A 24,296-nucleotide genomic window follows, 5' to 3' on the forward strand; every position below is an offset into this window, starting at 1 on the left:
GCTTTATTGTCTTCCCATTTTTTCCTGTAATGTTTTAATTGCAGATCCAATTGCTTTGCTACCCAGGTTCTTTTGGGGATGGTGCTACTGGAATAATCTCTCAGGTCTCCTGGTGTAGCTAGTGTAGCTCCCTGCTTGAGCTATTTGGGTTCTCTTGATGTAGACCTGTGAGCTTGAGAAGCACAACTGCAGTGTCTAGAAGTCAGCAGCCATGGAGGGGTGTGTCCCAATTTTTGCTCTCTTGCACCTTTAATTGAAATCACGCATGCCCAGTGGGGGACTCACAGTGGCACCCAGGGACTTTCTGTTGGGGTGATGGGGTTCAGGGGGCCTTCACTCTGAAAAGGCGTGACTGTGGTGTCCAGAATTCTGTAGTTGTGGGTTGGGCAGCTTTTGTTGCTGTACCTGTGGTGGATAGGTGCTCACTCCCAGTGGCGGCTCACAGGGACACCCACGGTACGTTTGCCAAGGAGGCACACTGAAGCACTCTGAAGGGCCCTGGCAGTGTAGCCGTGTAATTGAGGCACCTGTGGGCAGGTATCCAGGATGAGTAAATTCAGAATTTCTACTGCCGGGGGATGGGGGGAGTGCGCCCCTGTTTGTCCAAGATCACACCCCTGGGAGAGCTCACAGTGGCTTCCACAAGAGCCCTGTGGGTAGATGGGTTCAGGGTGCCTGCCTGTTGGAAATTCACATCTGTGAAGGTGCCTTTGCCCATGCAGAGCTCTGATGTACTCTGAGGTACTCTGAGGGGCCCTGGCACTGAGGTTGAGCAGCTGGGGTGAATGTGGCCAGTTATTCAGGAAGAGGGAATTCAGAATTTCTACTGTGGGACAGCGTGCCCTTGTCTGTGCAGAATCACACCCAGCAGAGTCTCACAGCTGCTCCCCCCCTCCCCCACACCGAGTGCACTGTGGATAGCTGGGCTCAGGGGTCCTGCTCCTTGAAAATGTGTGAGTGTGGAGGTGCCTTTGCCTGCACAGAACTCTGACGCACTCTGAGGGGCCCTGGCACTGAAGTTGCACAGCTGGGGTGTCCTTGGGCAGTTATTTAGGAAGAGGGAGTTCAGAATATCTACTGCAGGGCCATGAGCTCTTGTCTGTACAAAATCACACCCCCGGGGGCTCCCAGTGGCTCGCAGGCGCTGTCTATGGAGTGGTGTGCTGTGGATGCCTGCGCGGCTGGAAATGCGCAAAAGTGTTGTCTGGAGTTGTCTGCTGGGGAGGGGGAGGTTGCACTTACTGCTGCCAAGTGGTGCACCTTTGGAGGTGGAGGTCTCAGGGTCCGTGGGTCTGTGGGTGGGGCAGCAGAATTTTGGCTAGAGTGGCTGCTGGGTGGCAGGGCAGTTCCAAGGCCTATCTGGTTGGTGGTGATGATGAGTTACTAAAAAAAGGCCATTCTCTCCTTCAAGATAGCTTGGGCTCCGTGCCAGAGTCCCACAGTCTGTTGAGTGCCTGCAGTGGTGGTAGTCTCTCCTTGTCCAAGAGAGCCTGGTCTGCCAGCCCTTGCTGCTCCTACGGGGATTTAACTGTCCCTCACTCACTCACACACACACCAAACACATCCACACACTCTCCTTTCATACTCTCACTCACTCACTTCCTCTCCCACACCTCCGTCCTGCCAGCTGCCATCTTCAAGATTGCCAACATGTTCCTTTTGAATTCTTCCACCATTTGCTCATTAGTCATCTTTTTTCCCTAGTTTGTCTAGTCAGTATTTTTAAATATAGCTTTTGAACCTATCTTGAAATAATTTTAATGTATCTTTTGAGGTCTCTAAATTGAGGCTTTCTTCAAGAGGATAACTAGATATCTCAACATTCTTCTTTTATACATAAATTTGTGACAACATTAATTCTATAATAGTTTCTTATGAAAAAGCTGTTCTCTACTAATATATTTGTAATGTCATGTTTTATCAGTAGGTTTAAATTTGTGATTTATTATTCTAGTGTTTATAACTTCAAAACTAATCTTAGAATAAGTTTGTAAGAAAAACTTACATTGTCATATAGATTGGAATTGCATTACATTTCTAAATTAATTTAAGGAGCCCAGGCCAGTTTGGCTCAGTGGATAGAGCATTGGCCTGCGGCCTGAAGGGTGTCAAGTTTGATTCTGGACAAGGGCACATGCTCGGGTTGATCCCCAGTAGGGAGTGTGCAGGAGGCAGCCAATCAATGAGTCTCTCTCATCATTGGTGTTTCTATCTCTCTCTCCCTCTCCCTTCCTTTCTGAAATCAATGAAAATGTATTTAAATTAATTTAAGAAGAATTGATGTATGTACTATATTTTGTCTTTTCAGTCAAGAACTTGGCATACATCTATACTTAGTCAAGTTTTATTTTAAACTTCTAAAAGTTGTGTGATTTTATTTATATATCCAGAACATTGCTCACTGAAGTTATTTCCAGGTTTTGTAGTGGTGTTTTTTTATTTGTTTATTTTTGGTTATTGCTCTGAAGAAATAAATTTTGTTTTCATTTCATTTTATTCCTTTTAATATTATTTTTATATAAATGTATCAATTTAGATATATTTACCTTATATTCAGCAAGTGAGCTCTGAGTAACTCTAACAGCTTTGCATTCTTTCTTTTCATTATTCTAAGTGTAAAATAAGATATTATTTTATCTCTACTTTTCCAATGCTTATGTTCTGTACTGTGTCTCAATGAATTGACCAAACTTCCAGAGATATTGCACACATATTTGTGCTTCACTCCTGATTTTATTGGGAAAGCCTCTATAATTTTGTTATCCTATCTAATAAAAGAGTAATATGCAAATTAACCATCACTCTGCTACACCCACCAGCCATGCCCACCAGCCAATCAGGAGCGAATATGCAAATAAACCCAACCAAGATGGCTGAGGCCACAGAGAGCAGAAGGGAGGCTTGGGTTTCCCCGGCGATGGAGGAAGCCAAGCTTTCTGCACACCCTGGCCAGCCCAGGCTTCCACTTAAGGCTACAAAGTTTCAATTGTAGAAGATAAATAAACCCCAGATACCAGGGCCTCTGCTTGGGTCGCTAAGGGGAGTGGCCAGCCTGCAAACCACCATAGGACCCTCGCCCAAGCTGCCCCATGACCGAAGGGAACCCCCACCCTGATCCTAGACACCCTTCAGGGCAAACCAGCTGGCCCCCACCCATGCACCAGGCCTCTAGCCTATCTAATAAAAGAGTAATATGCAGATTGACCATCTCTCCAACACACAAGATGGCTGCCCCCATGTGGACACAAGATGGCCAGCAAGGGAGGGCAGTTGGGAGGGACCAGGCCTGCAAAGGGAGGGCAGTTGTGGGCAATCAGGCCAGCAGGGGAGGGCAGTTGGGAGGGACCAGGCCTGCAAGGGAGGGCAGTTGTGGGCAATTAGGTCAGCAGGGGAGGGCAGTTGGGAGGGACCAGACCTGCAAGGAGGGAAGTTGGGGGTGATGTGGCATGCTGGGAAGGGCAGTTGGGGGGAACCCAGGCCTGCAAGGGAGGGCAGTTAGGGGCAATCAGGCTGGCAGGGAGCAGTTAGGCATCAATCAGGCTCGCAGGGGAGTGGTTAGGGGGTGATCAGGCTGGTAGGCAGAAGCGTTTAGGGGCAATCAGGAAGGCAGGCAGGTGAGCAATTGGGAGCCAGCAGTCCTGGATTGTGAGAGGGATGTCTGACTGCCCATTTAGGCCTGATCCCACCGGGCCTAAATGGGCAGTTGGACACCCCTCAAGGGGTCCCAGATTGGAGAGGATGCAGGCTGGGCTGAGGGACACCCCCGCCCCTCCATGCAAGAATTTTGTTCACCGGGCCTCTAGTTTATAATATTTGCTATGGGTTGCAGGTAGGCATTCTTGCCATATTAAAGAAGCATCCTTACATTCCTGCTTTTAAAGAAGTTTGTTTTGTTTTTAAATAAGAAATAGGTGTTAACAGACTCATAGATACAGAGAACACACTGACAGGTGTCAGAGGGGAGACAAGTTGTGGGTTTAGGTGAGAAAGTTGAAAGAATTAAACAAAAAAACAAAACCCCAGAAACTCGCAGACACAGATTACCAGAGAGAAAGGGGGTGGAGGAAAATAGAAGAAGATAAGGGGGGGATAAGTGATGATATAATGAGACTTGACTTTGGGAGGTAAACACACAATACAATATACAGATGATGTTTTATAGAATTGTACACTTGAAACTTTTTAAATTAACCAATGTCACCCCAATAATTTTTTTAAATTTAAGACAAAAAAGAAATTTGTGTTAGAATTTAGCCAATGCTTTAAATATGTATTGAAATGTCATGTTATATATTTCTAATTTAATCTGTTACGTTGTTTTGACAACTTTCCTAATTGTAACTTTCCTAAATGTAGATTCATAAACTCTATTTGCTTAGTATTAATTATTCTTTAAATATGCATTTGGATTTTATTTATAGTTTAAGAACTTTACATCTTTTTTTATAAGTGAAAGTGGTTTGACAGTTTTCTGGGTGTGGTTCTGTGTGCATTCTATTTTTTCAGGTTTTGATATCCAGATTATCTATATATATAAACAGCAAGTGACCATAATGGCCATAACGACTGTAACGATCAAAAGGAACCGTCACTATGATGCCCACTGTGGCCAGCAAACCAGCTTGATCAGGGGGTGGGGCCAGCTGGCCAACCTTGCGGCACCTCCCCCCTGCCGGCCTGCCCCTGATCTGACTCTCACACAGCGATCAAGACTGGGGTTGGCTGACCAAATGCCCCCTTTCTTCCCTCCAGCCAGCCCCACCCCAATCAGCCCACCCCAACATGATAGACCTGCAGATCCTCCCCCTGTCTGGCCCGCCCCTGATCTTACCCCCTCACCCTAATAGGGGGCAGGGCTGGCCAACCAACTTCTTGCAGCCCCTTGCCTCAGCTGGCTACACCCCCGATGGGCTTCCACCCCCCCCCCCATCAGCATTCAGCCTCTCCCCATGGCCAGCCCTGTGCCTGATGGCTCTCCAACTCCAATAGAGGGCGGGGACAGCCAGCCAATCTCCTGCATCCCCGCCCCTCCTGGCCCCACCCCAGATCGGCAAACCCATCCCCATTAGAGGCAGAACCAGCCCACCAACCACACATGGCCCCTCCCCAAGGCCGCTAGCCTCCAATTATCACCCCCACCCCATTCATGTGTGGGGCCCACTGGCAAATCACCGGCTGCCCTTTCCCCCAGTTGGTCCAGCCCTGATCAGGCCCTGATCAGGGTGGGTGAGCCGGCTAACCTCTCACCATCTCCTCCTCCCAATAGGCCCAATCCCAATTCGTCCTGGACCCCATCTGTGCATGAATTTGTGTACTGGGCCTCTGGTAGTTTTATAGAATGAATTGGGTATGTGTTACATGCAGTTGAGTCAGCTCTGATGCCTTGTGACCCTATGATGTGTGATGGCCACACTGTCTTGACCTCAACAGCTCTGTTGAGCACCTATAGACTCCTTTCTCTGGCTTCTTTTATGGAGTCAGTCCATGTCATATTTGGTCTTCCTCTTTTCCTGCTGCCTTCTATTTTTCATTTAGGTGGTAGCCACTATTTTTTGACTTGGGTAGTGTGCCACTATTTTCTATATTCAGAAACAGTTTACATAGCAAGGCACTAAATGTTTCTTTAATTTTAAAAATTATTCATCTATAAAACATCTATGTTGTTTGGAGGTGAGAAATGGATTGCAAGTTGAGAGTAATGATAGCCTTCTCTGTTCTTCAGTTACTGGTCCATTCAAATTTGGTCTTGTGTTTAAGTCAGCGTTGGTTACTTATAGTTTTCCAGAAAAGAATCCATTTCATTGGGATTTAAAGTAGCATATACTTCTTCATAATTATTCTCTTATATTTTTAGCTTCTTTTTTAAATTTAATAAATCTTTATTGTTCAGATTATTGCAATTGTTTCTCCTTTTTCCCCCCATAGCTCTCCTCCACCCAGTTCCCACCCCACCCTCTGCCCTTACCTCCCCCAGCACTGTCCTCATCCATAGGTGTACAATTTTTGTCCAGTCTCTTCCCTTGCCCCCTGAAAATTATCAATCCACTCCCACTCTATGCCCCTGATTCTATTATATTCACAGTTTATTCTGTTACTCAGATTTTTAATTCACTTGATTTTTATATTCACTTGTTGATAGATATATATTTGTTGTTCATAATTTTTATCTTTACCTTTTTCTTCTTCCTCTTCCTAAAGAATACCTTTCAGCATTTCATATAATACTGGTTTGGTGGTGATGAACTCCTTTAGCTTTTTCTTATCTGTGAAGCTCTTTATCCGCCCTTCAATTCTGAATGATAAGTTTGCTGGGTAGAGTAATCTTGGTTGTAGGTTCTTGCTATTCATCACTTTGAATATTTCTTGCCACTCCCATCTGGCCTGCATAGTTTCTGTTGAGAAATCAGCTGACAATCGTATGGGTGCTCCCTTGTAGGTAATTAAATGTTTTTCTCTTGCTGCTTTTAATATTCTGTCTTTGCCTTTTGCCCTTGGCATTTTAATTATGGTGTGTCTTGGTGTAGTCCTCTTTGGATTCCTTTTGTTTGGGGTTCTCTGTGCTTCCTGGACTTGTAAGTCTATTTCTTTCACTAGGTGGGGAAGTTTTCAGTCATTATTTCTTCAAGTAGGTTTTCAGTATCTTGCTCTCTCTCTTCTTCTGGCACCCCCATAATTCTGATGTTGGTACGCTTGAAGTTGTCCCAGAGGCTTCTTATACTATCTTCAAATTTTGGGATTATTTTTTCTTTTTGCTTTCCCAGTTGAGTGTTTTTGCTTATTCATATTTCAAATCTTTGACTTGATTCTTGCATTCCTCTAGTCTGCAGTTGGGTCTCTGTATAGTATTTTTTATTTCAGTCAGTGTATGTTTAATTTCTAGTTGGTCCTTTTTCATATCCTTGAGGGTCTCGTTAAATTTATCAGCCTTTTCTAGGAAATTCTTGAATAACCTTATAACCGTGGTTTTGAACTCTATATCCAGTCGTGTGTTTTCCTCCATTTCTTTCATTTGTGATCTGTTTCTTTGTCTCTGCATTTTCACTGCTTCCCTGAGTTGGCAGGGTGGCTTTGTGTGCTGGGTTTCCTATATGGCCCAGTGGGTCGGCCTCCCAGTTACCTGAGGTGGGCACACTTGGTGCACCCCTTTGTATACAGTGTGTACAGCCTTGTTTGTAGTTAAGTCTTGATTGTTGGTGGTGTCACTGGGAGGAATTGACCTTCAAGCCAATTGGCTGTGAGGACCCTCTGTGTCTCTAATGGAAGAACTGCTGTGCTGGAGACCCACTTATTGGGCAGGTCTTGTTTCAGTGGGGCTTTGGTGCTCACTGAGTCTGCCTCTTGAATGTGTCACTTATGGATGTGAGGAGTTGAAATCTGGTGTCGTCTCACACTGACCACTAGATACACTAATTTCTGGATCTCCAATGGGGTGCAGATCAGCTACTGTCTGAGGCCACCCAGCAAGAGCTACAGCAAGAACTAGTTTTCTCCTCTTCGCTTGGAGTTTGGAGGTTTTGGAGCTGTCTGACCAGAGCTGCAGTTTGTTAAGTTAAGCTGCGATAGGGCAGACCATTTATATGCAAAAGCCTCTGTGTGGAGCTTGGGTGGGTTTATAGATTGTGCAGTGTTGGGTCTCAGGGAGTCACTAGGCTAGGGCATGGTGAACAGCGATGGCTGCCAGTCAGCCGTCTCTGTGTCTCCGTGTTTCCAAGTCCCTGCATCCTGTGCCCCAGTGCAGTAAACAATGATAGCTGGGAGCACCTCTGCAAGAAAGTCACCCTCACTTTCTGTCCCGATGGCAGACAGTCCAGCTTCTCCCCATAGGAGTTTGGGTCCCCAGTGTCTCCCCAGAAACTGGAGTTCAGAGTAATCAGGAGCTTGTCTCCCTTCGGGTTCAAGAAAGCAGCACACCCAGACACCCGCCACCAGCCTGATTCATGCGCCTCTGTACCTCAGCTTTTCAGTGCTTGTGCATGTCTCAATGCTCTTTTCTCTTTTCTTCTAGTTGTAGAACTTCCACTCAGCCAGCTTTCCCGTGGTTCTGGGTGATAGACATTTTGTCTTTTAGTTGTAGTTTTGAAATTGTTGTGCAAGGCAGCAGTTTAGGTGTTTACCTAGGCCGCCATCTTGGTTTCTCCTATTTTTAGCTTCTTTGTACCTTTTCTGTGAGGACTTTATTTTCTGCATTTGATTTTTTTCTTATCCCAAGAATGACCATTTGGATTTATTTCCTATTGATAGTGCTTTCTGTTTTCTAGTTCATCAGTTTTGCTTTATTGTTTCCTTTTTTTTTTTTTTTTTTTTGCTTAAGGCTAATAATTATTCTTTTCCTTTTTTTTAACTTCCTGATGTAAACACTTCAGTATGAGGTTGTTTTGTTTGTTTCTTGTGTCTCTCTTTTTAAATTATGAAAGCATATAAAGCCATGAGTTTAATTCCAAATGTTGCTCTGTCAACATTATGTAAAATTCTCAGTTTTCTTACTTTGTTTTCTATTTTTCCTTATCCAAAGAAGACCCTGACTATTTAGGCAAATGTGTTTAGATTTCCAAGTGGTTAGTTTTTTGTTTATTTATTTAAATGTATTTTTTAAATTGTTTTCTTTTGGTGCTGAGATCAAAGGACATGGCCTTTATTATTTTGATTAAAAATTTATTGAGCCTTTTTTGTAATCCTACCTAATAATAGACAAATATGAGCATACCTCCGACACACCCACAAGCCATGCCCACCATCCAATCAGAGCGAGCATGCAAATTAACCCAAACCAAGATGGCTACAGCCACAGAGAACAAGGTTTCCTAGGTAACAGAGGAAGCCAAGCTTTCTGCCTGCCCTTGCCAGGCCTAAGCCTCCACTCAAGCAACAAAGTTTCAATTATAGAAGGTAAATAAATTCAAACAAATGGCGGCAGAACGGAGCTTGAGAGAGCAGGCCAGGGTTGCCGCCGGCAACAGGGGAAGCAAAGCTTTCTGCACACCCTGGCCGGGCCCACCCACTTAAGGCAACAAAGTTTCAATTATAACCCCAACAGAAATGGCTGCTGGCTTCGGAGGGAGCCCCAGGCTTGGCTCTGCTCCAGGCTACAAAGTTTCAATTGTAGAAGGAAAATAAATTCCAGATACCAGGGCCTCCGCTTGGGTTGCCAGGGGGTGTGGACGGCCTGCAAACCACCACAGGCCCCTCGCTCAGGCCGCCCCATGCCCCAAGAGGACCCCCACTTGATCCAGGACACCCTTCAGGGCAAACCAGCTGGCCCCCATCCCTGTACCAGGCCTTTATCCTATCTAATAAAAGAGTAATATGGAGATTGATCATCACTGCAACACACAAAATAGCTGCCCCATGTGGTCAAAGATCCTGCCCCGATGTGGACACAAGATGGCCAGCAGGAGAGGGCAGTTGGGAGGCACCCGGCCTGCAAGGGAGGGCAGTTGAGAAGGACCAGGCCTGCAAGGGAGGGCAGTTGGAAATGATCAACCCTCCAGGAGAGGGCAGTTAGGGGTGACCAGGCCAGCAGAGGAGGGAAGTTGGGGGCAAACAGGCTGGCAGGGGAGCAGTTAAGCATGAACCAGGCTGGCAGCGGAGTGGTTAGGGGGTGATCAGGCTGGCAGGAAGAAGTGGTTAGGGGCAATCAGGAAGGCAGGCAGGCAAGCAGTTGGGAGCCAGCAGTCCTAGATTGTGAGAGGGATGTCCGACTGCCCGTTTAGGCCCGATCCCAGGGATCGGGCCTAAACGGGCAGTCAGACATCCCTCCAGGGGTCCCAGATTGGAGAGGGTACAGGCTGGGCTGAGGGACAACCCCCCTCTGTGCACAAATTTCGTGCACCAGGCTTCTAGTCTAATATAAAAGCAATTAAAAATGTATGTATCATACTTATAAACATCTTATTTAAGTCATACAGATCATATAGAAATATCACCTAAATACATTTTTATTATTTTATTCATTTTTTATGATTTTATTTATTTTTTTATCCATTCGGTCTATCTTCACCCTTTGCACTCGCTTGCTTTTTTCTCGATTCCTTTATTCTACTCGGGATTTAATTTTTTAAATACCCCAGATTTTACAAAGCGCAGCAGTAGAATAAAAAACTGGAGTTTCTTTTCATACAAACTTATTTATTTGGATTTTTTTACATTTCAAATTATTGATACATTCAAAGAGTAATTTTAATCTCGATGTCTGAGTGCAAAAGGTTAAATTTATAGTTGTATATAAAATTTCTCCATGACCATTATTTTAATCTATTTCTCCACATATATATCTAATTTCTGCTTTATGTATTTTAACTTCTAGACTATATCTTTATAGAAATAAAATTATCTTCTTTATTACCATCATGAGTTTTTCTGTTACCTTGAATTTTACTTTGTCCAGTATTAATAATACTCTAGAACTTTTTTCTGTTTATATTTGCTTTATATAGTTTTGATCATCCATTATGTTTAATCTACCTTTACCTTTATATTATAAGATATTATTCTTGAAAATGTAATACATTAATTTTGTTTTTAACTTAATATGGAAGTCTTTGCCTTTCTCTTTTTAAAAATGTTTTTATTGATTTTTAGAAAGAGAGGATGGGAGAGTGATAGAGAGATAGAAATATCAATGAGAGAGGAACACCATCAATCACCTGCCTCCTGCACACCCCAATCTGGGGATCCAGCCTACAACCTGAGCATGTGCCCTGACCAGGAATCTAAACATGACCTCTTGATTCCTGGGTTGACACCCAATCACTGAACCACACGGGCTGGTCTGGAATTCTTTATCTTTCTAAAAGAAAAATTACCAATTTAAATATATTATCTTTTCATATATTTTTATTGATTTCCGAGAGGAAAGGAAAGGGCGAGAAAGATAGAAACATCAATGACTGAGAGAACCATTGATCAGCTGCCTTCTGCAAACCTCACACTAGGGATCAATCCTGCAATCTGGGCATGTGCCCTGACCAGGAATCGAGCCATGACCTCCTGGTTCATAGGTTGATGCTCAACCACTGAGACATGCTGGCTGGGCTTTATGATTATTATTTCTATACTAAGTATTCCTGTCATCTTATTTCATGTGTTTTTGAAAATACATTTATCATTGTTGATGCTAATACCTAAGTGTTTCTTATTCTCTTTTGCAATGTGATTAGGTTTTGTTTTGTTTTGTTTTCTATGTAAAGTCAAACATCCTATATTTAATGTTACCAGTTGTTTACTTTAAAAGTTCTTAAAAACATTTTTAACTTATTTACTTTTGAAAAACTAGGATACCGGTGAATGTACAGATCTTGCATACATGGATCCTCAGCTAAGAATTGCTTCCTTCTTACAGAAGTGTGAGATTTTACCAGGTATGCGATAATACATGTTTGTGCTCTAGTAGTACATGTTGATCCCAGACAACTGGTGAGTCTTTTTATAGGAATTGTGCTTTAGGTCCCATGATATAATCAATAACCCTTACAGCTGTACCCGATTTCTGCACAGCTGAGCTGTAGCTGATGCAGTTGGGACTGCTCTGCCAGTGGCCAGAGGGAATATGGTGACAGAAGGAAATATTTATGTTCTTTTTGCAAAGCTGACCTCCAGATGCAATGTCAGATGGTCGTTCTTGTGAATCAGATGTCACTGCATCAGGTGTTATAAACTGGGGAAGCTGTATCTCCTATTTAATCACTCAGAATAAAATCCTTTCAATTAAATACTTTTTTTCTCCTGCATGTTATAATGGGGGAAAGTGAGATAGTGCAAGTTTATGGTCAAGCCAGTGTTTCTTATACCAAGAGTTGGCTTTTCTCATACTTGGAAGATGTTTGCATACATTCCACAGTGAGAAGCATCATTGAAGCTTCCTGCTCACCAGAATCAGAGGACTTAAAATTTTCCCACTAGAAAATCATTCCTTTAAATTAAGCATTGGTTTTTTACACTTTCTTTCAAAAATGCAAAAACTTAGGAACAGTGCAGCGCATTGTTATTGAAGGTGTACTAACTAACACTTCCTGATGGAAGGTTTCACTAAATACTCTTGACTCTGAGGAGAGGAAAAGAGGACAGGCAGTAAGGTGAAGGTCATACAGACAACTTCTACCCACTCACTACTGGCCTTTAGGCTGCACATGGCCCTCTATAAATGAGTGCTGGACAATGTGCAGGAGAGGTACTAGGCTAGATTGCTCCTTCAGAGTACACACTGACTTAAAACCTGATTCTTCTTTCAGGGGAGGATTTTGTATTACCACCTACCAGACTTTGCGTTGGCTGCCCCAAAGAGATACCTGTTGACAGCCCAAGGCTGAAAGAGGCTCTGACTCATTCCATTACAAAGCTTAATGCAGAGAATAATGCAACTTTCTTTTTCAAGATTGACGTTGTGCACAGAGCAACATCACAGGTCTGTAAATGAAGCTACAAAAATAGTGCTATTACAGTCTATGTGCAAACTGCTTACCAATATTGCCACTGATCTTGGGCTGGGAAATAGTATACCTGGTAAAAGGAATTGAATGTTAAGTCTCAACCTCACTACATGCTTGCTATGTGATCTTGGACAAGTCATGTAGAACATTCCATTTTCTGTCTGTAAAGGACTGGAGTGAGACTCAAATAAGATAATATATGTAAAGCCTTGGCCGGGTAGCTCAGTTGGTTAGAGCATTGTCTTGATATGCCAAGGTTGCAGGTTCAATCCCCTGTCAGGGCACATACAAGAAGCACCCAGTGAATGCATAAATAAGTGGAACACAAAAAGAGATATAATATATGTCAATACATTATCTTCTCGAACTTTAACGTGTTATATAAATTCTGGCAACTATTATATAATTAATAAAATGTAGGGCAAGGGAAAGCTACTCTTATTCTCTGCCTTTCTAGAGTCGTTTCTTGTTGTAGCATCACTTAGTGCCTTTGGATCAGCCACATGTCAGCCTATCATCACCCAGACTCTCTTCACACTCTCACCTCCATGTCACTTCCCCCTGCCTAGGTGTCCTTCCAGCCCACAAATGTGCCCTCGAGGGCTTCATCTTTCCTCCCATGCCCTGTCAATAGATAAGGAACATCCTAGTATGGTTGTCAGGAGACCCAGTTCTACCATTGTCTCAGCCCTCATGTCCTGGGTAACCCTGGGCTGTCATTCAGACTCACTCAGTCTTTGTGGCCCCATCTGTAAAATGAGTGGCTGGGTGAGAGGAGCCCAAATTTCTTCCAACTCTTAACAGCATATGAGTAATCTATTCATGGGCAGATTCCTATTATAAACCTCAAATCCGGCCTCCCTAAGTGTAAACAAAATAGAATCAACAAAAGTAATCAAAATAGAACCAAACTGTTTCAGCAAAACAACATAATCTGATAGGGGGTGGGGAGAACTTCACTTATAACAATTCATACTTTTGGCTCATTAATTGAATTTCTAGAAATTTAAAATAGAGTCTTTATAGACAATGACACTCATTGCAGATTTAACTATAAAAGAAAACATGGTAAACTGTCAACAATCAACAATATAGAAATGATCAAATAATGTCTGGCATATCCTTAAAATAGAGTATCAAGGAGCAATTTCAAAGCATCTTTATGAGGAGTTCTTGATGTGGAAAATGCCTTGTGTTAAAATATGCAGTGGGGAAAAAGAGGCCATAAAATTGACTATACTTTCTGTTGTCAGGTGTGTTATAAAAAAGTACAGAAAACAATATTGAAAGGAAACAAATACCTGCAACTATTCACAGTGGTGGCTTTAGGTGATGACACAATGGGCTGTTTATTTTCATCTTCTAATTTCCTGTATTAGTTTCACTACTGCAGGGGAAACCTAACCAAATGTATTAAAATAAGTCAAAACTGACACGGCTCTCTCTCCTACTCAGGCACTTATTCCTGCCCCTGACACCACAACCTTTCTTCCCCATTTCATGCGCACATGACCCATGTTAGTGGTGTACTTACATGGCACACCAATCCATGCTATTCTTTTTTTTTATTTATTTAAAATTTTTATGATTTAAAGTATTTCATATGTCTCCATTTCCCCCTCATTACCCTCTCCCTGGCCATTCTAACCCCCAGAACATGCCCTCACCACCCCCCCTTCTGTCTGTGTCCATTGGTTATGCTTATATGCAAACATACAGGTCCTTTGATTAATCTCTAACCCTCCAGTGCCCTGCCTTCCCTTTGAGGTCGGACAGTCTGTTCAATTCTTCTATGTCCCTGGATCTATTTTTGCTCATCAGTTTATGTTGTTCCTTATATTCCACAAATGAGTGAGATCTTGTGATCTTTGTATTTCTTCGACTGGCTTATTTTGCTTAGCATAATGTTCTCCAGGTTCATCCATGCTGTTGCAAATGGTAAGAGTTCCTTCTTTTGTACAGCAGCGTAGTATTCCATTGCATAGATATACCACATTTTTAATCCACTCATCTGCTCATGGGCACTTAGGCTGTTTTTAAATCTTAGTTTTTATAAATTATGTTGCTATGAACATAGGGGTGCATATATCCCTTTTTTAAGAAATTTATTTAATTTTAAAAGTATTACATATGTCTCCTTTTTCCCCCATTAACATCTCCCTGGCTATTCCCATCCCCCAGCATATGCCCTCACCTCCCTAGTGTCTGTGTCCATGGGTTATGCTTATAGGCTTGCATACAAGTCCTTTGGTTGTTCTCTTATCCACCCACACCCCCCAATGCTATTCATGTGTTTGTCAGCTTTTCTTCTCACTTCATATTTCTGCTTTCTTGTGAAACTCCCTTATTCTTGATGCAGGAATACCCTCTACGCCTGCATCAAGTATATCAGAGGTTTTCTGTCAGGAGAGAACCACTCATTTTATACATGACTAGCTAGTCTTCAGAGTACTTGCAGTTCTCTGTAAATTAACGAATCAACATCCTAGCATTGTGTGTATTTGTTTATGCCAAGGATGCCAGGGGAACAATAGGTAATGCTGTTAATGAAGGGAACTGACATTCCTTCACTTGCCAAGTCAATTTGAAATATGGTGAGAATCTCAGACTTACTTACAAAAGATGAATCTTTACTGGCTTTTACATTTAAAGAGAACAATTTGGCTGTTCTTACATGGTTATTCAAGGAGGCCCTGCTGGAAGCAGCCGAGTTACTGGAAATCCATTTACCATTTGATGATTTTGCCAAATGACCAATTTTTGCCAAAGATTTATTTTACAAATTAGGTCTTGCCTTGGCTTTGCATATTTAGTCCTATTTGGATGTATGTCCATTTCCAGCTGGTTTCAGATGCCAAATATTTCTTAAATTCTCTGTTTGCACATGTGGATGATGTGATTTCTATCATAGGCCATTTCTTTTGCTCTGCCTCTGCCACCGCTGTCCCCACTGTTGTCCATATTCCTCCCTGTCTTTGCTCAGATGAATATACTTCAAAGATCTGTGTGTGCACATTCAGGAATTTTTCCTTTAACAAAGTACTAGAAATGTCAAGGTGTATGTATATGTCTAAGACTTCTGATGCCAATTGCCAAACCATTTGCAATTATGCCAATTTACATTCATACCACCTGGCTATAGGACCTTGATCATCTTGCTTTGAGTTCTAGTCCTACCAACAGTGACTGAGGCTGAGAGCTTCCCACACGTGGCCAATAGCAGGTATCACCACTGTGTTTTTTTTTTATCTTTGCCAACATATGGAAGATTAAAAGTGCTGTTGTGTTGTTGGTTTTTTTTTTTTTTTTAATCTTTGGTTATTGGTGAAGATAGTCATTTGTTTCTGGCTTAATGACGATTTTAACTTCTTTTCTGAAATACTTGTTCATGTCTTTTGTTCATTTTTTCATGTTGGGCTTTACATGAATAAGAATATTAATCTTATAACCATATTTTTCCCAGCTTTTATTTTATTTACTTTGCTTGCTGTGATTTTTGAGAATCAGTTGTCCTTTCTGTCTGAACAAATTTAGACATTTTTTCTCCATTTAGATATTCTTCCTCTGCTTTTCACTTAAGAAAGGCCTTCTTTGTCCTGAGACCTGATGGATACATATTTATATCTTCTGAGTTTATTTTATTAATTTAAATTATTAATACATTTGGAATTTATTTTGCTATATGGTTATCTCCACATTAAAAACAAAGGTTGAGCAGGATGGGTTTGAGCAAGGAAGACTTTTGATTAGAATGACACCTGATAATAATGGCAATATAGATGCCATCTTGAGGCCCTCAAATGGAAGATTTACATCTATTTAATTCCTTCTTCTTGACCCTGAATAGAGTAGAGCTATCAGTTGTGGTTTGTGTCACATATTGTCAAGTTTCTTAGGCAACATTACTTTAATTAACATTATTGTTACAGAAAATTAGATTAAGATATATTCTGAAATGAGGAAGAAAACTATGATCACCAAAAATATAGACCCTAAAACCCTTTTAGAACCTTCCTCCCCATTTATACCTGTACCTGGAGTCTTAAAAGTTAAGTACCAATTTTTTCTTAAAAATTTAACCATGTTTACCAAGCAGAACAATGCCAGGAAAAGTAGAAGTGGGGCTTAGTTCTTTCTATGACTCTGTTCTCCTGCTCTCTTCCTCCTGCCACATGTTTTCCATGCTTTTAAAAAACACAGAGATAGGGAAGACTGTTGTGGTTTGCTTTTTCAAATGAGATTATACTATCACCCGTGACTTCATTTATTTTATTTCTTAATACGCTTTTATTGATTTTAGAGAGAGAAGAAGGGAGAAGGAGAGAGAATCATCAATCCTTTGTCTCGTGCATACCCTCCCCCTGATCCCCTCTACCCGCTCCTGCCCCCCTCCCGCCCTCCACTTGGGAATTAAAGCCACAATTCAGGCATGTGCCCTGACTGAGAATCAAACAGGACCTTTTGGTGCATGGGGTGACATTCAATGGACTGAGCCACACCGACCAGGGCTGTGATTTTATTTTTAAAAATAATAGTCATCTCTCCCGGTCAATTGATATATTCATGTATTCTTTTACACACACACACACACACACACACACACACACACACATTTAGATCCTAGAATTAAGTACTGAATAACTTGGACTAGAAATTGGGCCATAAAAACTAACTTTTTAACATACAATTTAAAGTTATTTTTACCAAGTATATTTTTAAAGTTTTAGATGTAAGATATGGCATTTTTAAAATGAATTTTAAAAAGCTATATGTTCAATTTTATTGAAGTCAGTGGATTTTTAAAAAGCATGAGTTTAATTTTTAAATAAATAAATTGTGCCTCTTTTATATAAAAAAATAAATAAATTGGGCCACAAAATATTCATTGTGGACACAGCATTGTATAAAGATTAAAAATGTTGCTACAGTACTGGCCAGTGTGGCTCAGTTGGTTGAACATCGTCTTGAGCACCAAAAGTTTGTGGATTCAATTCCCAGTAAGGGCACATGCACAGGCTTGATCCCAAGTAAGGGGCATAAAGGAGGCAGCTGATCGATGTTTCTCTCTCTCCCTCTTCCTTCCTCTTCCTCTAAAAAAAAATCCCCTTTAAAAAAACTATTGATAGAGATTAAAATGATTTCTTAATATAAAACAATTAAGAGAGGCAAACTGAAAAATCCAAAGAATTTTCCAAATCACAGAATTTAACCCACAATTTCTGTAGTGACACTAACTCGGTATTTCTGATTCAAGACTTGGCAGGACAATAAGGCATACTTGAAGAAAATGTTTAAGTTTTTCTCCCTACTCTTCTTAGTTTCTATTACAACTTGAGTGCTTGAATGTTGTTGAATAAGAAAACTCATAAAAGTATAAAAATAAAAAATTGTTGCCTTGTTTTATAGAAAAGGAAAGAAGACCAACAAACAGCTAAATATTTTACACATGTGTACAAAAATTTAGCTGTTAAACATTTGTACTTTTATTTGTATACTTATCATTTGATCAGTGTATAATTAAAATTTTAATATTCTCTCCTAAGATCCTTAAGGGAAAAACATATAATTTATTATATAATATTAATTAAGGTTCTACTTTGGGCTAATTAATTTTCCAGGTGGTGGCTGGAACAAAATATGTTATTGAGTTCACGGCCAGGGAAACCACATGTTCCAAGGAAAGTAATAAAGAGTTGACCGAAAGTTGCGAGATCAATAAACTTGGAGTGAGTAGTCATGCAAGTCTCTGCTTATTCCCTGGAAATCTATTTGATATTTTATACTTGTCTAAGTATTTCATGAATAACACTGTTCTCTCTTTTGGCTTTTTTTTTTTTCACTGATAGGAAATTCTAAAATGCACTGCTGATGTAATTGTGGTACCTTGGGAGAATAAAATTTACCCTACTGTCAAATGTCAATCACAAGGAAAGGTATGATTCTAATTTGTCATCTAGTGTAAATTTTGCTCATTCTACAAAGTCCTATTTGGGGGTTGAAAATGAACCACTATTTAAAAGAATTGGGGGACTATCTTTTTAGAATGGAGAGAACTCTCACATTTCTGTGCTGACCTCTCTTTTTTATGACTAGAAAGGAAAACAACACCCAGTACCTTTAATCACTTCTCACCCACTGTCAGTGTCCTAGCCCTCAGGAGGCTCTCTCTTAAAGAAGGGCAGCTCCTGCTGGGCAGAGCCAATACCAGCTCTGCAGATTTAAGCTGTGCTTGAGATGCTTCACTGGCATCTGCCTCCATCCAAGGGACTTGGGAGAAATGCAGATCTCTGACCCCACTCCACATAGACTGAATCCAAATGTGCAGTTTAACATGGTCCCCAGGGTTTCATACCCACATTCAAGTGTGAGAAGCATTAGTTTGTATCATCTTTTCCAATTCTTAAGAAAACCTTGGGAGGTAAGACTTTTCCCATTGTCAAGGATGTGACACTAAAAATTATAAAGATGCTGAGATCCTGGAGTGGATAATAACATGATCAAGTGCTTCCTCTGTCCCAGCCACTATACTGAGGACATCACACATATTTTCCTCTTGACAACTTCATGAGGAGGTGCTGTTATTCCTAACTTAGAGATGAGAAAAGTGAAGCTAGTGGTGCATGGATGCAAGTGTAGGTCAAATCAGAGTCAACCAAGTTCACATGATGCTAACAACTAGGTTCTGGCTTATTTGACTCCAAAGGCCATGCTCTTTGCACCACTGAACACTGCCTCCAGCATCCTGTTCTCACCAGTAGTGAAATGCAAGTAGAAATCATCCACATCTTCAATGAGAGTTGCCTCTTGTCTTTTTTGTTTCTGATTTAGACTTTTGCCCTGTATACGCATATATGTAGTCTAACACAGACATTGCACAAAGGCTGAATTTCAAGCTTGTGAACATGTCCTAATGTTTTTCAGCCCAACAAAGTAATTCTGGACATATGCTGCATATATATTCAGTCAATAAAGCCATTTAGGGTCTTTTGCTATAAAAACTGTAATTGTACTTATAGAAATAGTATCCTATAAATAAAGAGGTAACATGCAAATTGACTATCACACCCTCACACAAGATTGCTGCCCCCATGTGGTCACAAGATGACTGCCACAAGATGGCCAGCAGGGGAGGGCAGTTGTGGGCAATGAGGCCAACAGGAAAGGGCAGTTAGGGGTGACCAGGCCTTCAGGGGTGGGAAGTTGGGGGTGATCAGGTCAGCAGGGGAGGGTAGTTGGGGGCAACCAGCCTGCAGGGGAGGGCAGTTAGGGGAGACCAGTTCAGCAGAGGAGGGCAGTTGGGGGGATCAGGCCTGCAGGGGAAGGCAGTTGTGGGTGAATAGGCTGGCAGGGGAGGGCAGTTAGGGGCAATCAGGCTGGCAGGGGAGCAATTAGGCATCAATCAGGCTGGCAGGAGAGTGGTTAGGCAGTGATCAGGCTGGCAGGCAGGAGCGGTTAGGGGCAACCAGGAAGGCAGGCAGGTGAATGGTTGGGAGCTAGCAGTCCCAGACTGTGAGAGGGATGTCCGACTGCCGGTTTTGGGCCCACCCCACAGGGATCAGGCCTAAACCTTCAGTCGGACTTCCCCCGAGGGGTCCCAGATTCGAGAGGGTGCAGGCTGGGATGAGACACCCCCCCAGTGCACAAATTTTGGGCACCAGGCCTCTAGTCTATATAATCAAGAGGTAATATGCAATTGGTCCTAACGGTGTGACAGTAATGACCAATTTACATATGGACAGACTAGTAGGAGGCTGTGCGTGCAGCAGTGGGACTTTCTCTGCCCCGCCATGACGCAGACTCCCTGGGAAGGTTGGGACCCCTTATTTTGGAGCCAGAGGCAAGTGTGAAAAACTGAAGCTTTACCAGGGACTGGCCTGCCCCTGCACCCCTTCACCCCTGCACCCCCCTCAGGATTGGTCAGTCTGGTGCTCTCGGGGCCCTGATCTGGGGCTTCTGCCCCACAACAGGAGAGGCCACTGGGCTGAGCTGTGGCCTGCTCCAGGGTAATGGCTTCTCGCTCATTGAGTGAAATCTGGGTGGAACGTGGGATAGAAGCAAAAAACCCCACTCCACTTAGCCTCAGGTGGCTTGGCACCTTTGGAGCAGTGTCTCAGGTGCTTCAGGAAATGGGGCGCATGGGCCACCTCACTTCTCTGCACAAGGCACTGGTAGGGGGAAGTGAGGCTGCGTACCCCACCCGGCACTGGAGTCCTCTTTTTCTCCCGGGTGCATGTGTCAGACAAACACCCCCATGCATCAAGGAGGATGAAGAAGGATGATGGAACAGAAGTAGGGAATAAGGAAGAAAGAAAAGTTTATAAATGATGAGTCAGTAGGAAAAAGTGTTACATAAAGGGAAGAGAAAAATTGTGTGAGAGGGAGAAGCCAATAAAAAAGTCAAATACAATTGTGTGTGAAGGGGAAAATTTTTTTTAAAAAGTTAATAGGGGTGACCAGGCCAGCAGGGGAGGGCAGTTAGGGGGATCAGACAGGCAGGGGAGGGCAGTTAGGGGGATCAGGCTGGCAGAGGAGGGCAGTTAGGTAGATCAAGCAGGTAGGCAGAGTGTTTAGGGCAGGCAGGCAGGTGAGAGGTTAGGAGCCAGAGGTCCCAGATTGCGAGAGGGATGTCCAACTGCCAGTTTAGGCCTGACCCTACTGGCACTTGGACATTCCCCAAGGGCTTCCAGATTGGAGAGGGTGCAGGTCGGGCTGAAGAACTCCCCCCACTCCCGGTGCACAAATTTTGTACACGGGGCCTCTAGTCAATTAATAAATAATGTGCCATGGTATTATGTAGTCCAACCTCCCAATTTTTCCAGATGAAGAAAAACCTCTCCAGTTTAGAGGAGTATTATTAAGAAATACCTACAAATTATAAAATCAATCAAAAGAGGAAAAGATATTCATTCTCATCCTTCTGCAATATTAACATAACATTTAAAACCTGGCTAAAGACTTGCTCCATTGTAAACCAAGATAGCATTGTCAGATCTCAGTCCTTCTTTCTTCATTGATAGTGTGGTTTCCACAGTAATGCATTCTTCTTAATATTTCCTGTTTAGACCACATTGATGAAAAGACCTCCAGGTTTTTCACCTTTCCGATCAGTACAAATGGCGGAAACAAAAGAAGGAACAACTGTAAGTCCACCCCACACTTCCATGGCACCTGTACAAGATGAAGAGCAGGATTCAGAAAAAGAACAAGGACCCACTCGTGATCATGGCTGGGGCCATGAAAAGCAAATAAAACATGGCCTTGGCCATGGCCATAAACATGAGCATGACCAAGGCCATGGACACCAAAAGGGACATGGTCTTGCTCATGGACATCAAAAGGAACATGGCCAAGCCCATAGACATAAACATGAGTATGGTCATGGCCATGAAAAACATAATAATAAAGGAAAACAGAATGGAAAGCACAATGATTGGAGAACAAGTTCTTCTGAAGATAGTACTATATCTGAACAGATACAAGAGAAGACAGAAGGGCCAACATCCCTCCCCTCCCTAGCCCAGTCAGGTGTAGCAGTTGACTTTCCTGAATTTGTGGACTTAGATCTCATTTCAGCTATGATGACTAATATACCTCCAACTCCCACAGAGAATGATGATTCTTGGATCCCTGAAATCCAGATAGAGCCAAATAGCCTTTCATTTAACCTGATATCTGATTTCCCAGAAACAACTTCCCCCAAGTGTCCTGGACGCCCATGGAAGCCAGTTAATGGAATGAATCCAACTGTGGAAACAAAAGAATTTCATGATTTCGATCTCTCTGATGCTCTTTATTAATGTATGCAGCCATGGGTGTTTCTTTAATACTTCCTCATCCCCTCTCACCATTATCCACATACCCTGGTAAAATGCACCAAAAAATATGAAGCTTCAAAACAGCCTAGAGAGAAATGGTGATACTCCCAAATGGGGACACCATCAATTTCTATGGACAAGACAAAAATGAGTGCAGGATTTTAAATCCTTTCTGAATCTTCCTCACGAGTTTTCTTAACTAGCACAAAAAATGGACAAACAAAATTGTCCTTCTGCAATTTGCTTTTCTAATAACAAATATGTACCTTAGAATGGATGTCATCGACTTTCATTACAAAGATTCTTGCCATTCTGAATAAACTGTGGCATCTGGTCCCTGAACACAGGCGAAAATAAGGAAAGGAAAGTCAAGAGACTGAATGCTGAACTTCTTAATAGGGCAAAAATAATAATAAAAGCCACCAGAGGTCAAAGAGGGACAACAAGAAAGACAGACTGGCCAAAGAGAGAACAGGGGGAAGTAAACTAATTGACTTTCTGTTTCCAAAACGGGCTAGTTATATCAAATAGTTACTCCCACTTCACAAAGCTCTTCTCCTAATTTTCTTTCTGAGTCAGAGTGTTTTTCAGAAGTCAGCAATTTCTATTTACTCATTAACTACTCTTTGCAACAAGGCTTTGAAATAGGTGTTTTCTGTTTGTCTATTTGTTGCTGAGGCTAGAATGATCAATCCTTAGTTTTCAGCAGCTCTGAGTTTAATGATAACGGAAAGCAGGAGTAGTGACATAGAAGGAAATCTTTTTTAATAATTGACAAGGGAATATCATAAGATGTAATGCAAAATTTATTCAGAAATTTTATGACGAAATGCCTCTCTAGCCACCCTTTTATCATCAAGTCATCTTTTTGCTACGGTATTGCAGAGCGCTGATTTTTACAAAAAAATAAGGACAATATGATTGTCTTTAATTGCTTCTAATGTGAGGGAAGCACGCATTCCATAATCCTTGCTGTGTTCTGCCTAGAGAAACAGGACAGGGCTTTAAACAGCTACAGTCCCTTGTGGATGCATGTGGCACTGCTACTTCAAGTTATTGGATGCATTTGAGCCTCTGAGTTTTTATTCCATTTCAAATATTATCTGTACTTTTCAATAAAGAACCAATGATGTCAGAAAAAAAGTCTCATCTTGTCAACTGGTGGCTTCACTCTTCTCTTATTGAATGATAACATCATATTAACAGAATTTTACTATACTTACAGAAGCAACTAAGGTCCTGCGTGTACGAGGGCCGACCTCAGGAGGCAGGGACAGAGCCAACATCTGAGAGTGAGGTCTCTTGACCAGTGGGCAGAATCTCCATGCCTGGCCCAATAGCCCCAGCAAACTGTAAGCAGCCCTGAATGGAAAGACAAGAAGATGGGATAGAATGTCAATAGAGAAGAATGCCATTTTATCATTCTGGTTCTGGGTGCAATAAAGTCTGATCTTAATGTTCTCACTCCTGGTTAATTCACAGTAGTCTGCTTTCAGCCACACCCATCCTGCAGCAAAATCCAGTTGATCAGAGAGCATGCTCTACCATGGAGACTCACAGTGCAACTCTGGACAGGTAGGGATCCCTTAACTGGGCTTTCCTAATACTAGGACTTCATCATGGGCTCTAAATCAAGGGTTTTGTGGATGATGTTTCCATCAGCAATCTAAGGAATCTCTCTACCTGCCCTTCTTCCCCTCTTTCTTTTTTTCCCCTTTCTCTCTCCTGATTTCCAGCCCAAAGTTAAGAGAGATTTGTCTTGTTTTGTTATTTTTTAAAGATCTAGGTAATTACCAAAAAAGAAAACAAAAAAAATTCTTTGTTAATAGGTTGCTTACTAACTTTTCACTAGCAAAAAATATCAAACCTCAAAAAAGTTTAAAGAAAATTTAAAATGGTCTTTCTGGTTCAAATAATGGTAAAAAGTAGAAATCTAATAGAATAAAAAGTGATAAGAGATTTTTAAAATTTTTCTGTAATAGTTATTTACCGAATGCCAATTGGAGCCATTTACCATGCTAGACAGTTTCTGTTTGGTGTGTGATTTAGTCCTCAC

General features: G+C 42.0%; 1 protein-coding gene across 2 annotated transcripts in view; it reads left to right on the forward strand.

The window, feature by feature from the left end:
- The window catches only part of LOC103300685 (kininogen-1-like), a 46,248-nt gene extending 22,702 nt beyond the window's left edge, over window positions 1-23,546 (forward strand). For both annotated transcript variants that reach the window (XM_054711482.1, XM_054711485.1), the window contains 6 exons: window positions 11,273-11,357; window positions 12,228-12,400; window positions 18,044-18,151; window positions 18,272-18,358; window positions 21,488-21,565; window positions 23,466-23,546. In XM_054711482.1, the coding sequence (XP_054567457.1) occupies window positions 11,273-11,357; window positions 12,228-12,400; window positions 18,044-18,151; window positions 18,272-18,358; window positions 21,488-21,565; window positions 23,466-23,546 (612 nt within the window). The remainder of the gene's footprint in view (window positions 1-11,272; window positions 11,358-12,227; window positions 12,401-18,043; window positions 18,152-18,271; window positions 18,359-21,487; window positions 21,566-23,465) is intronic.
- The last annotated feature ends 750 nt before the right edge of the window (window positions 23,547-24,296 follow it).

Source organism: Eptesicus fuscus, chromosome 3 (assembly GCF_027574615.1).
Source record: "Eptesicus fuscus isolate TK198812 chromosome 3, DD_ASM_mEF_20220401, whole genome shotgun sequence".
Taxonomy (NCBI): Eukaryota; Metazoa; Chordata; class Mammalia; order Chiroptera; family Vespertilionidae; genus Eptesicus; species Eptesicus fuscus.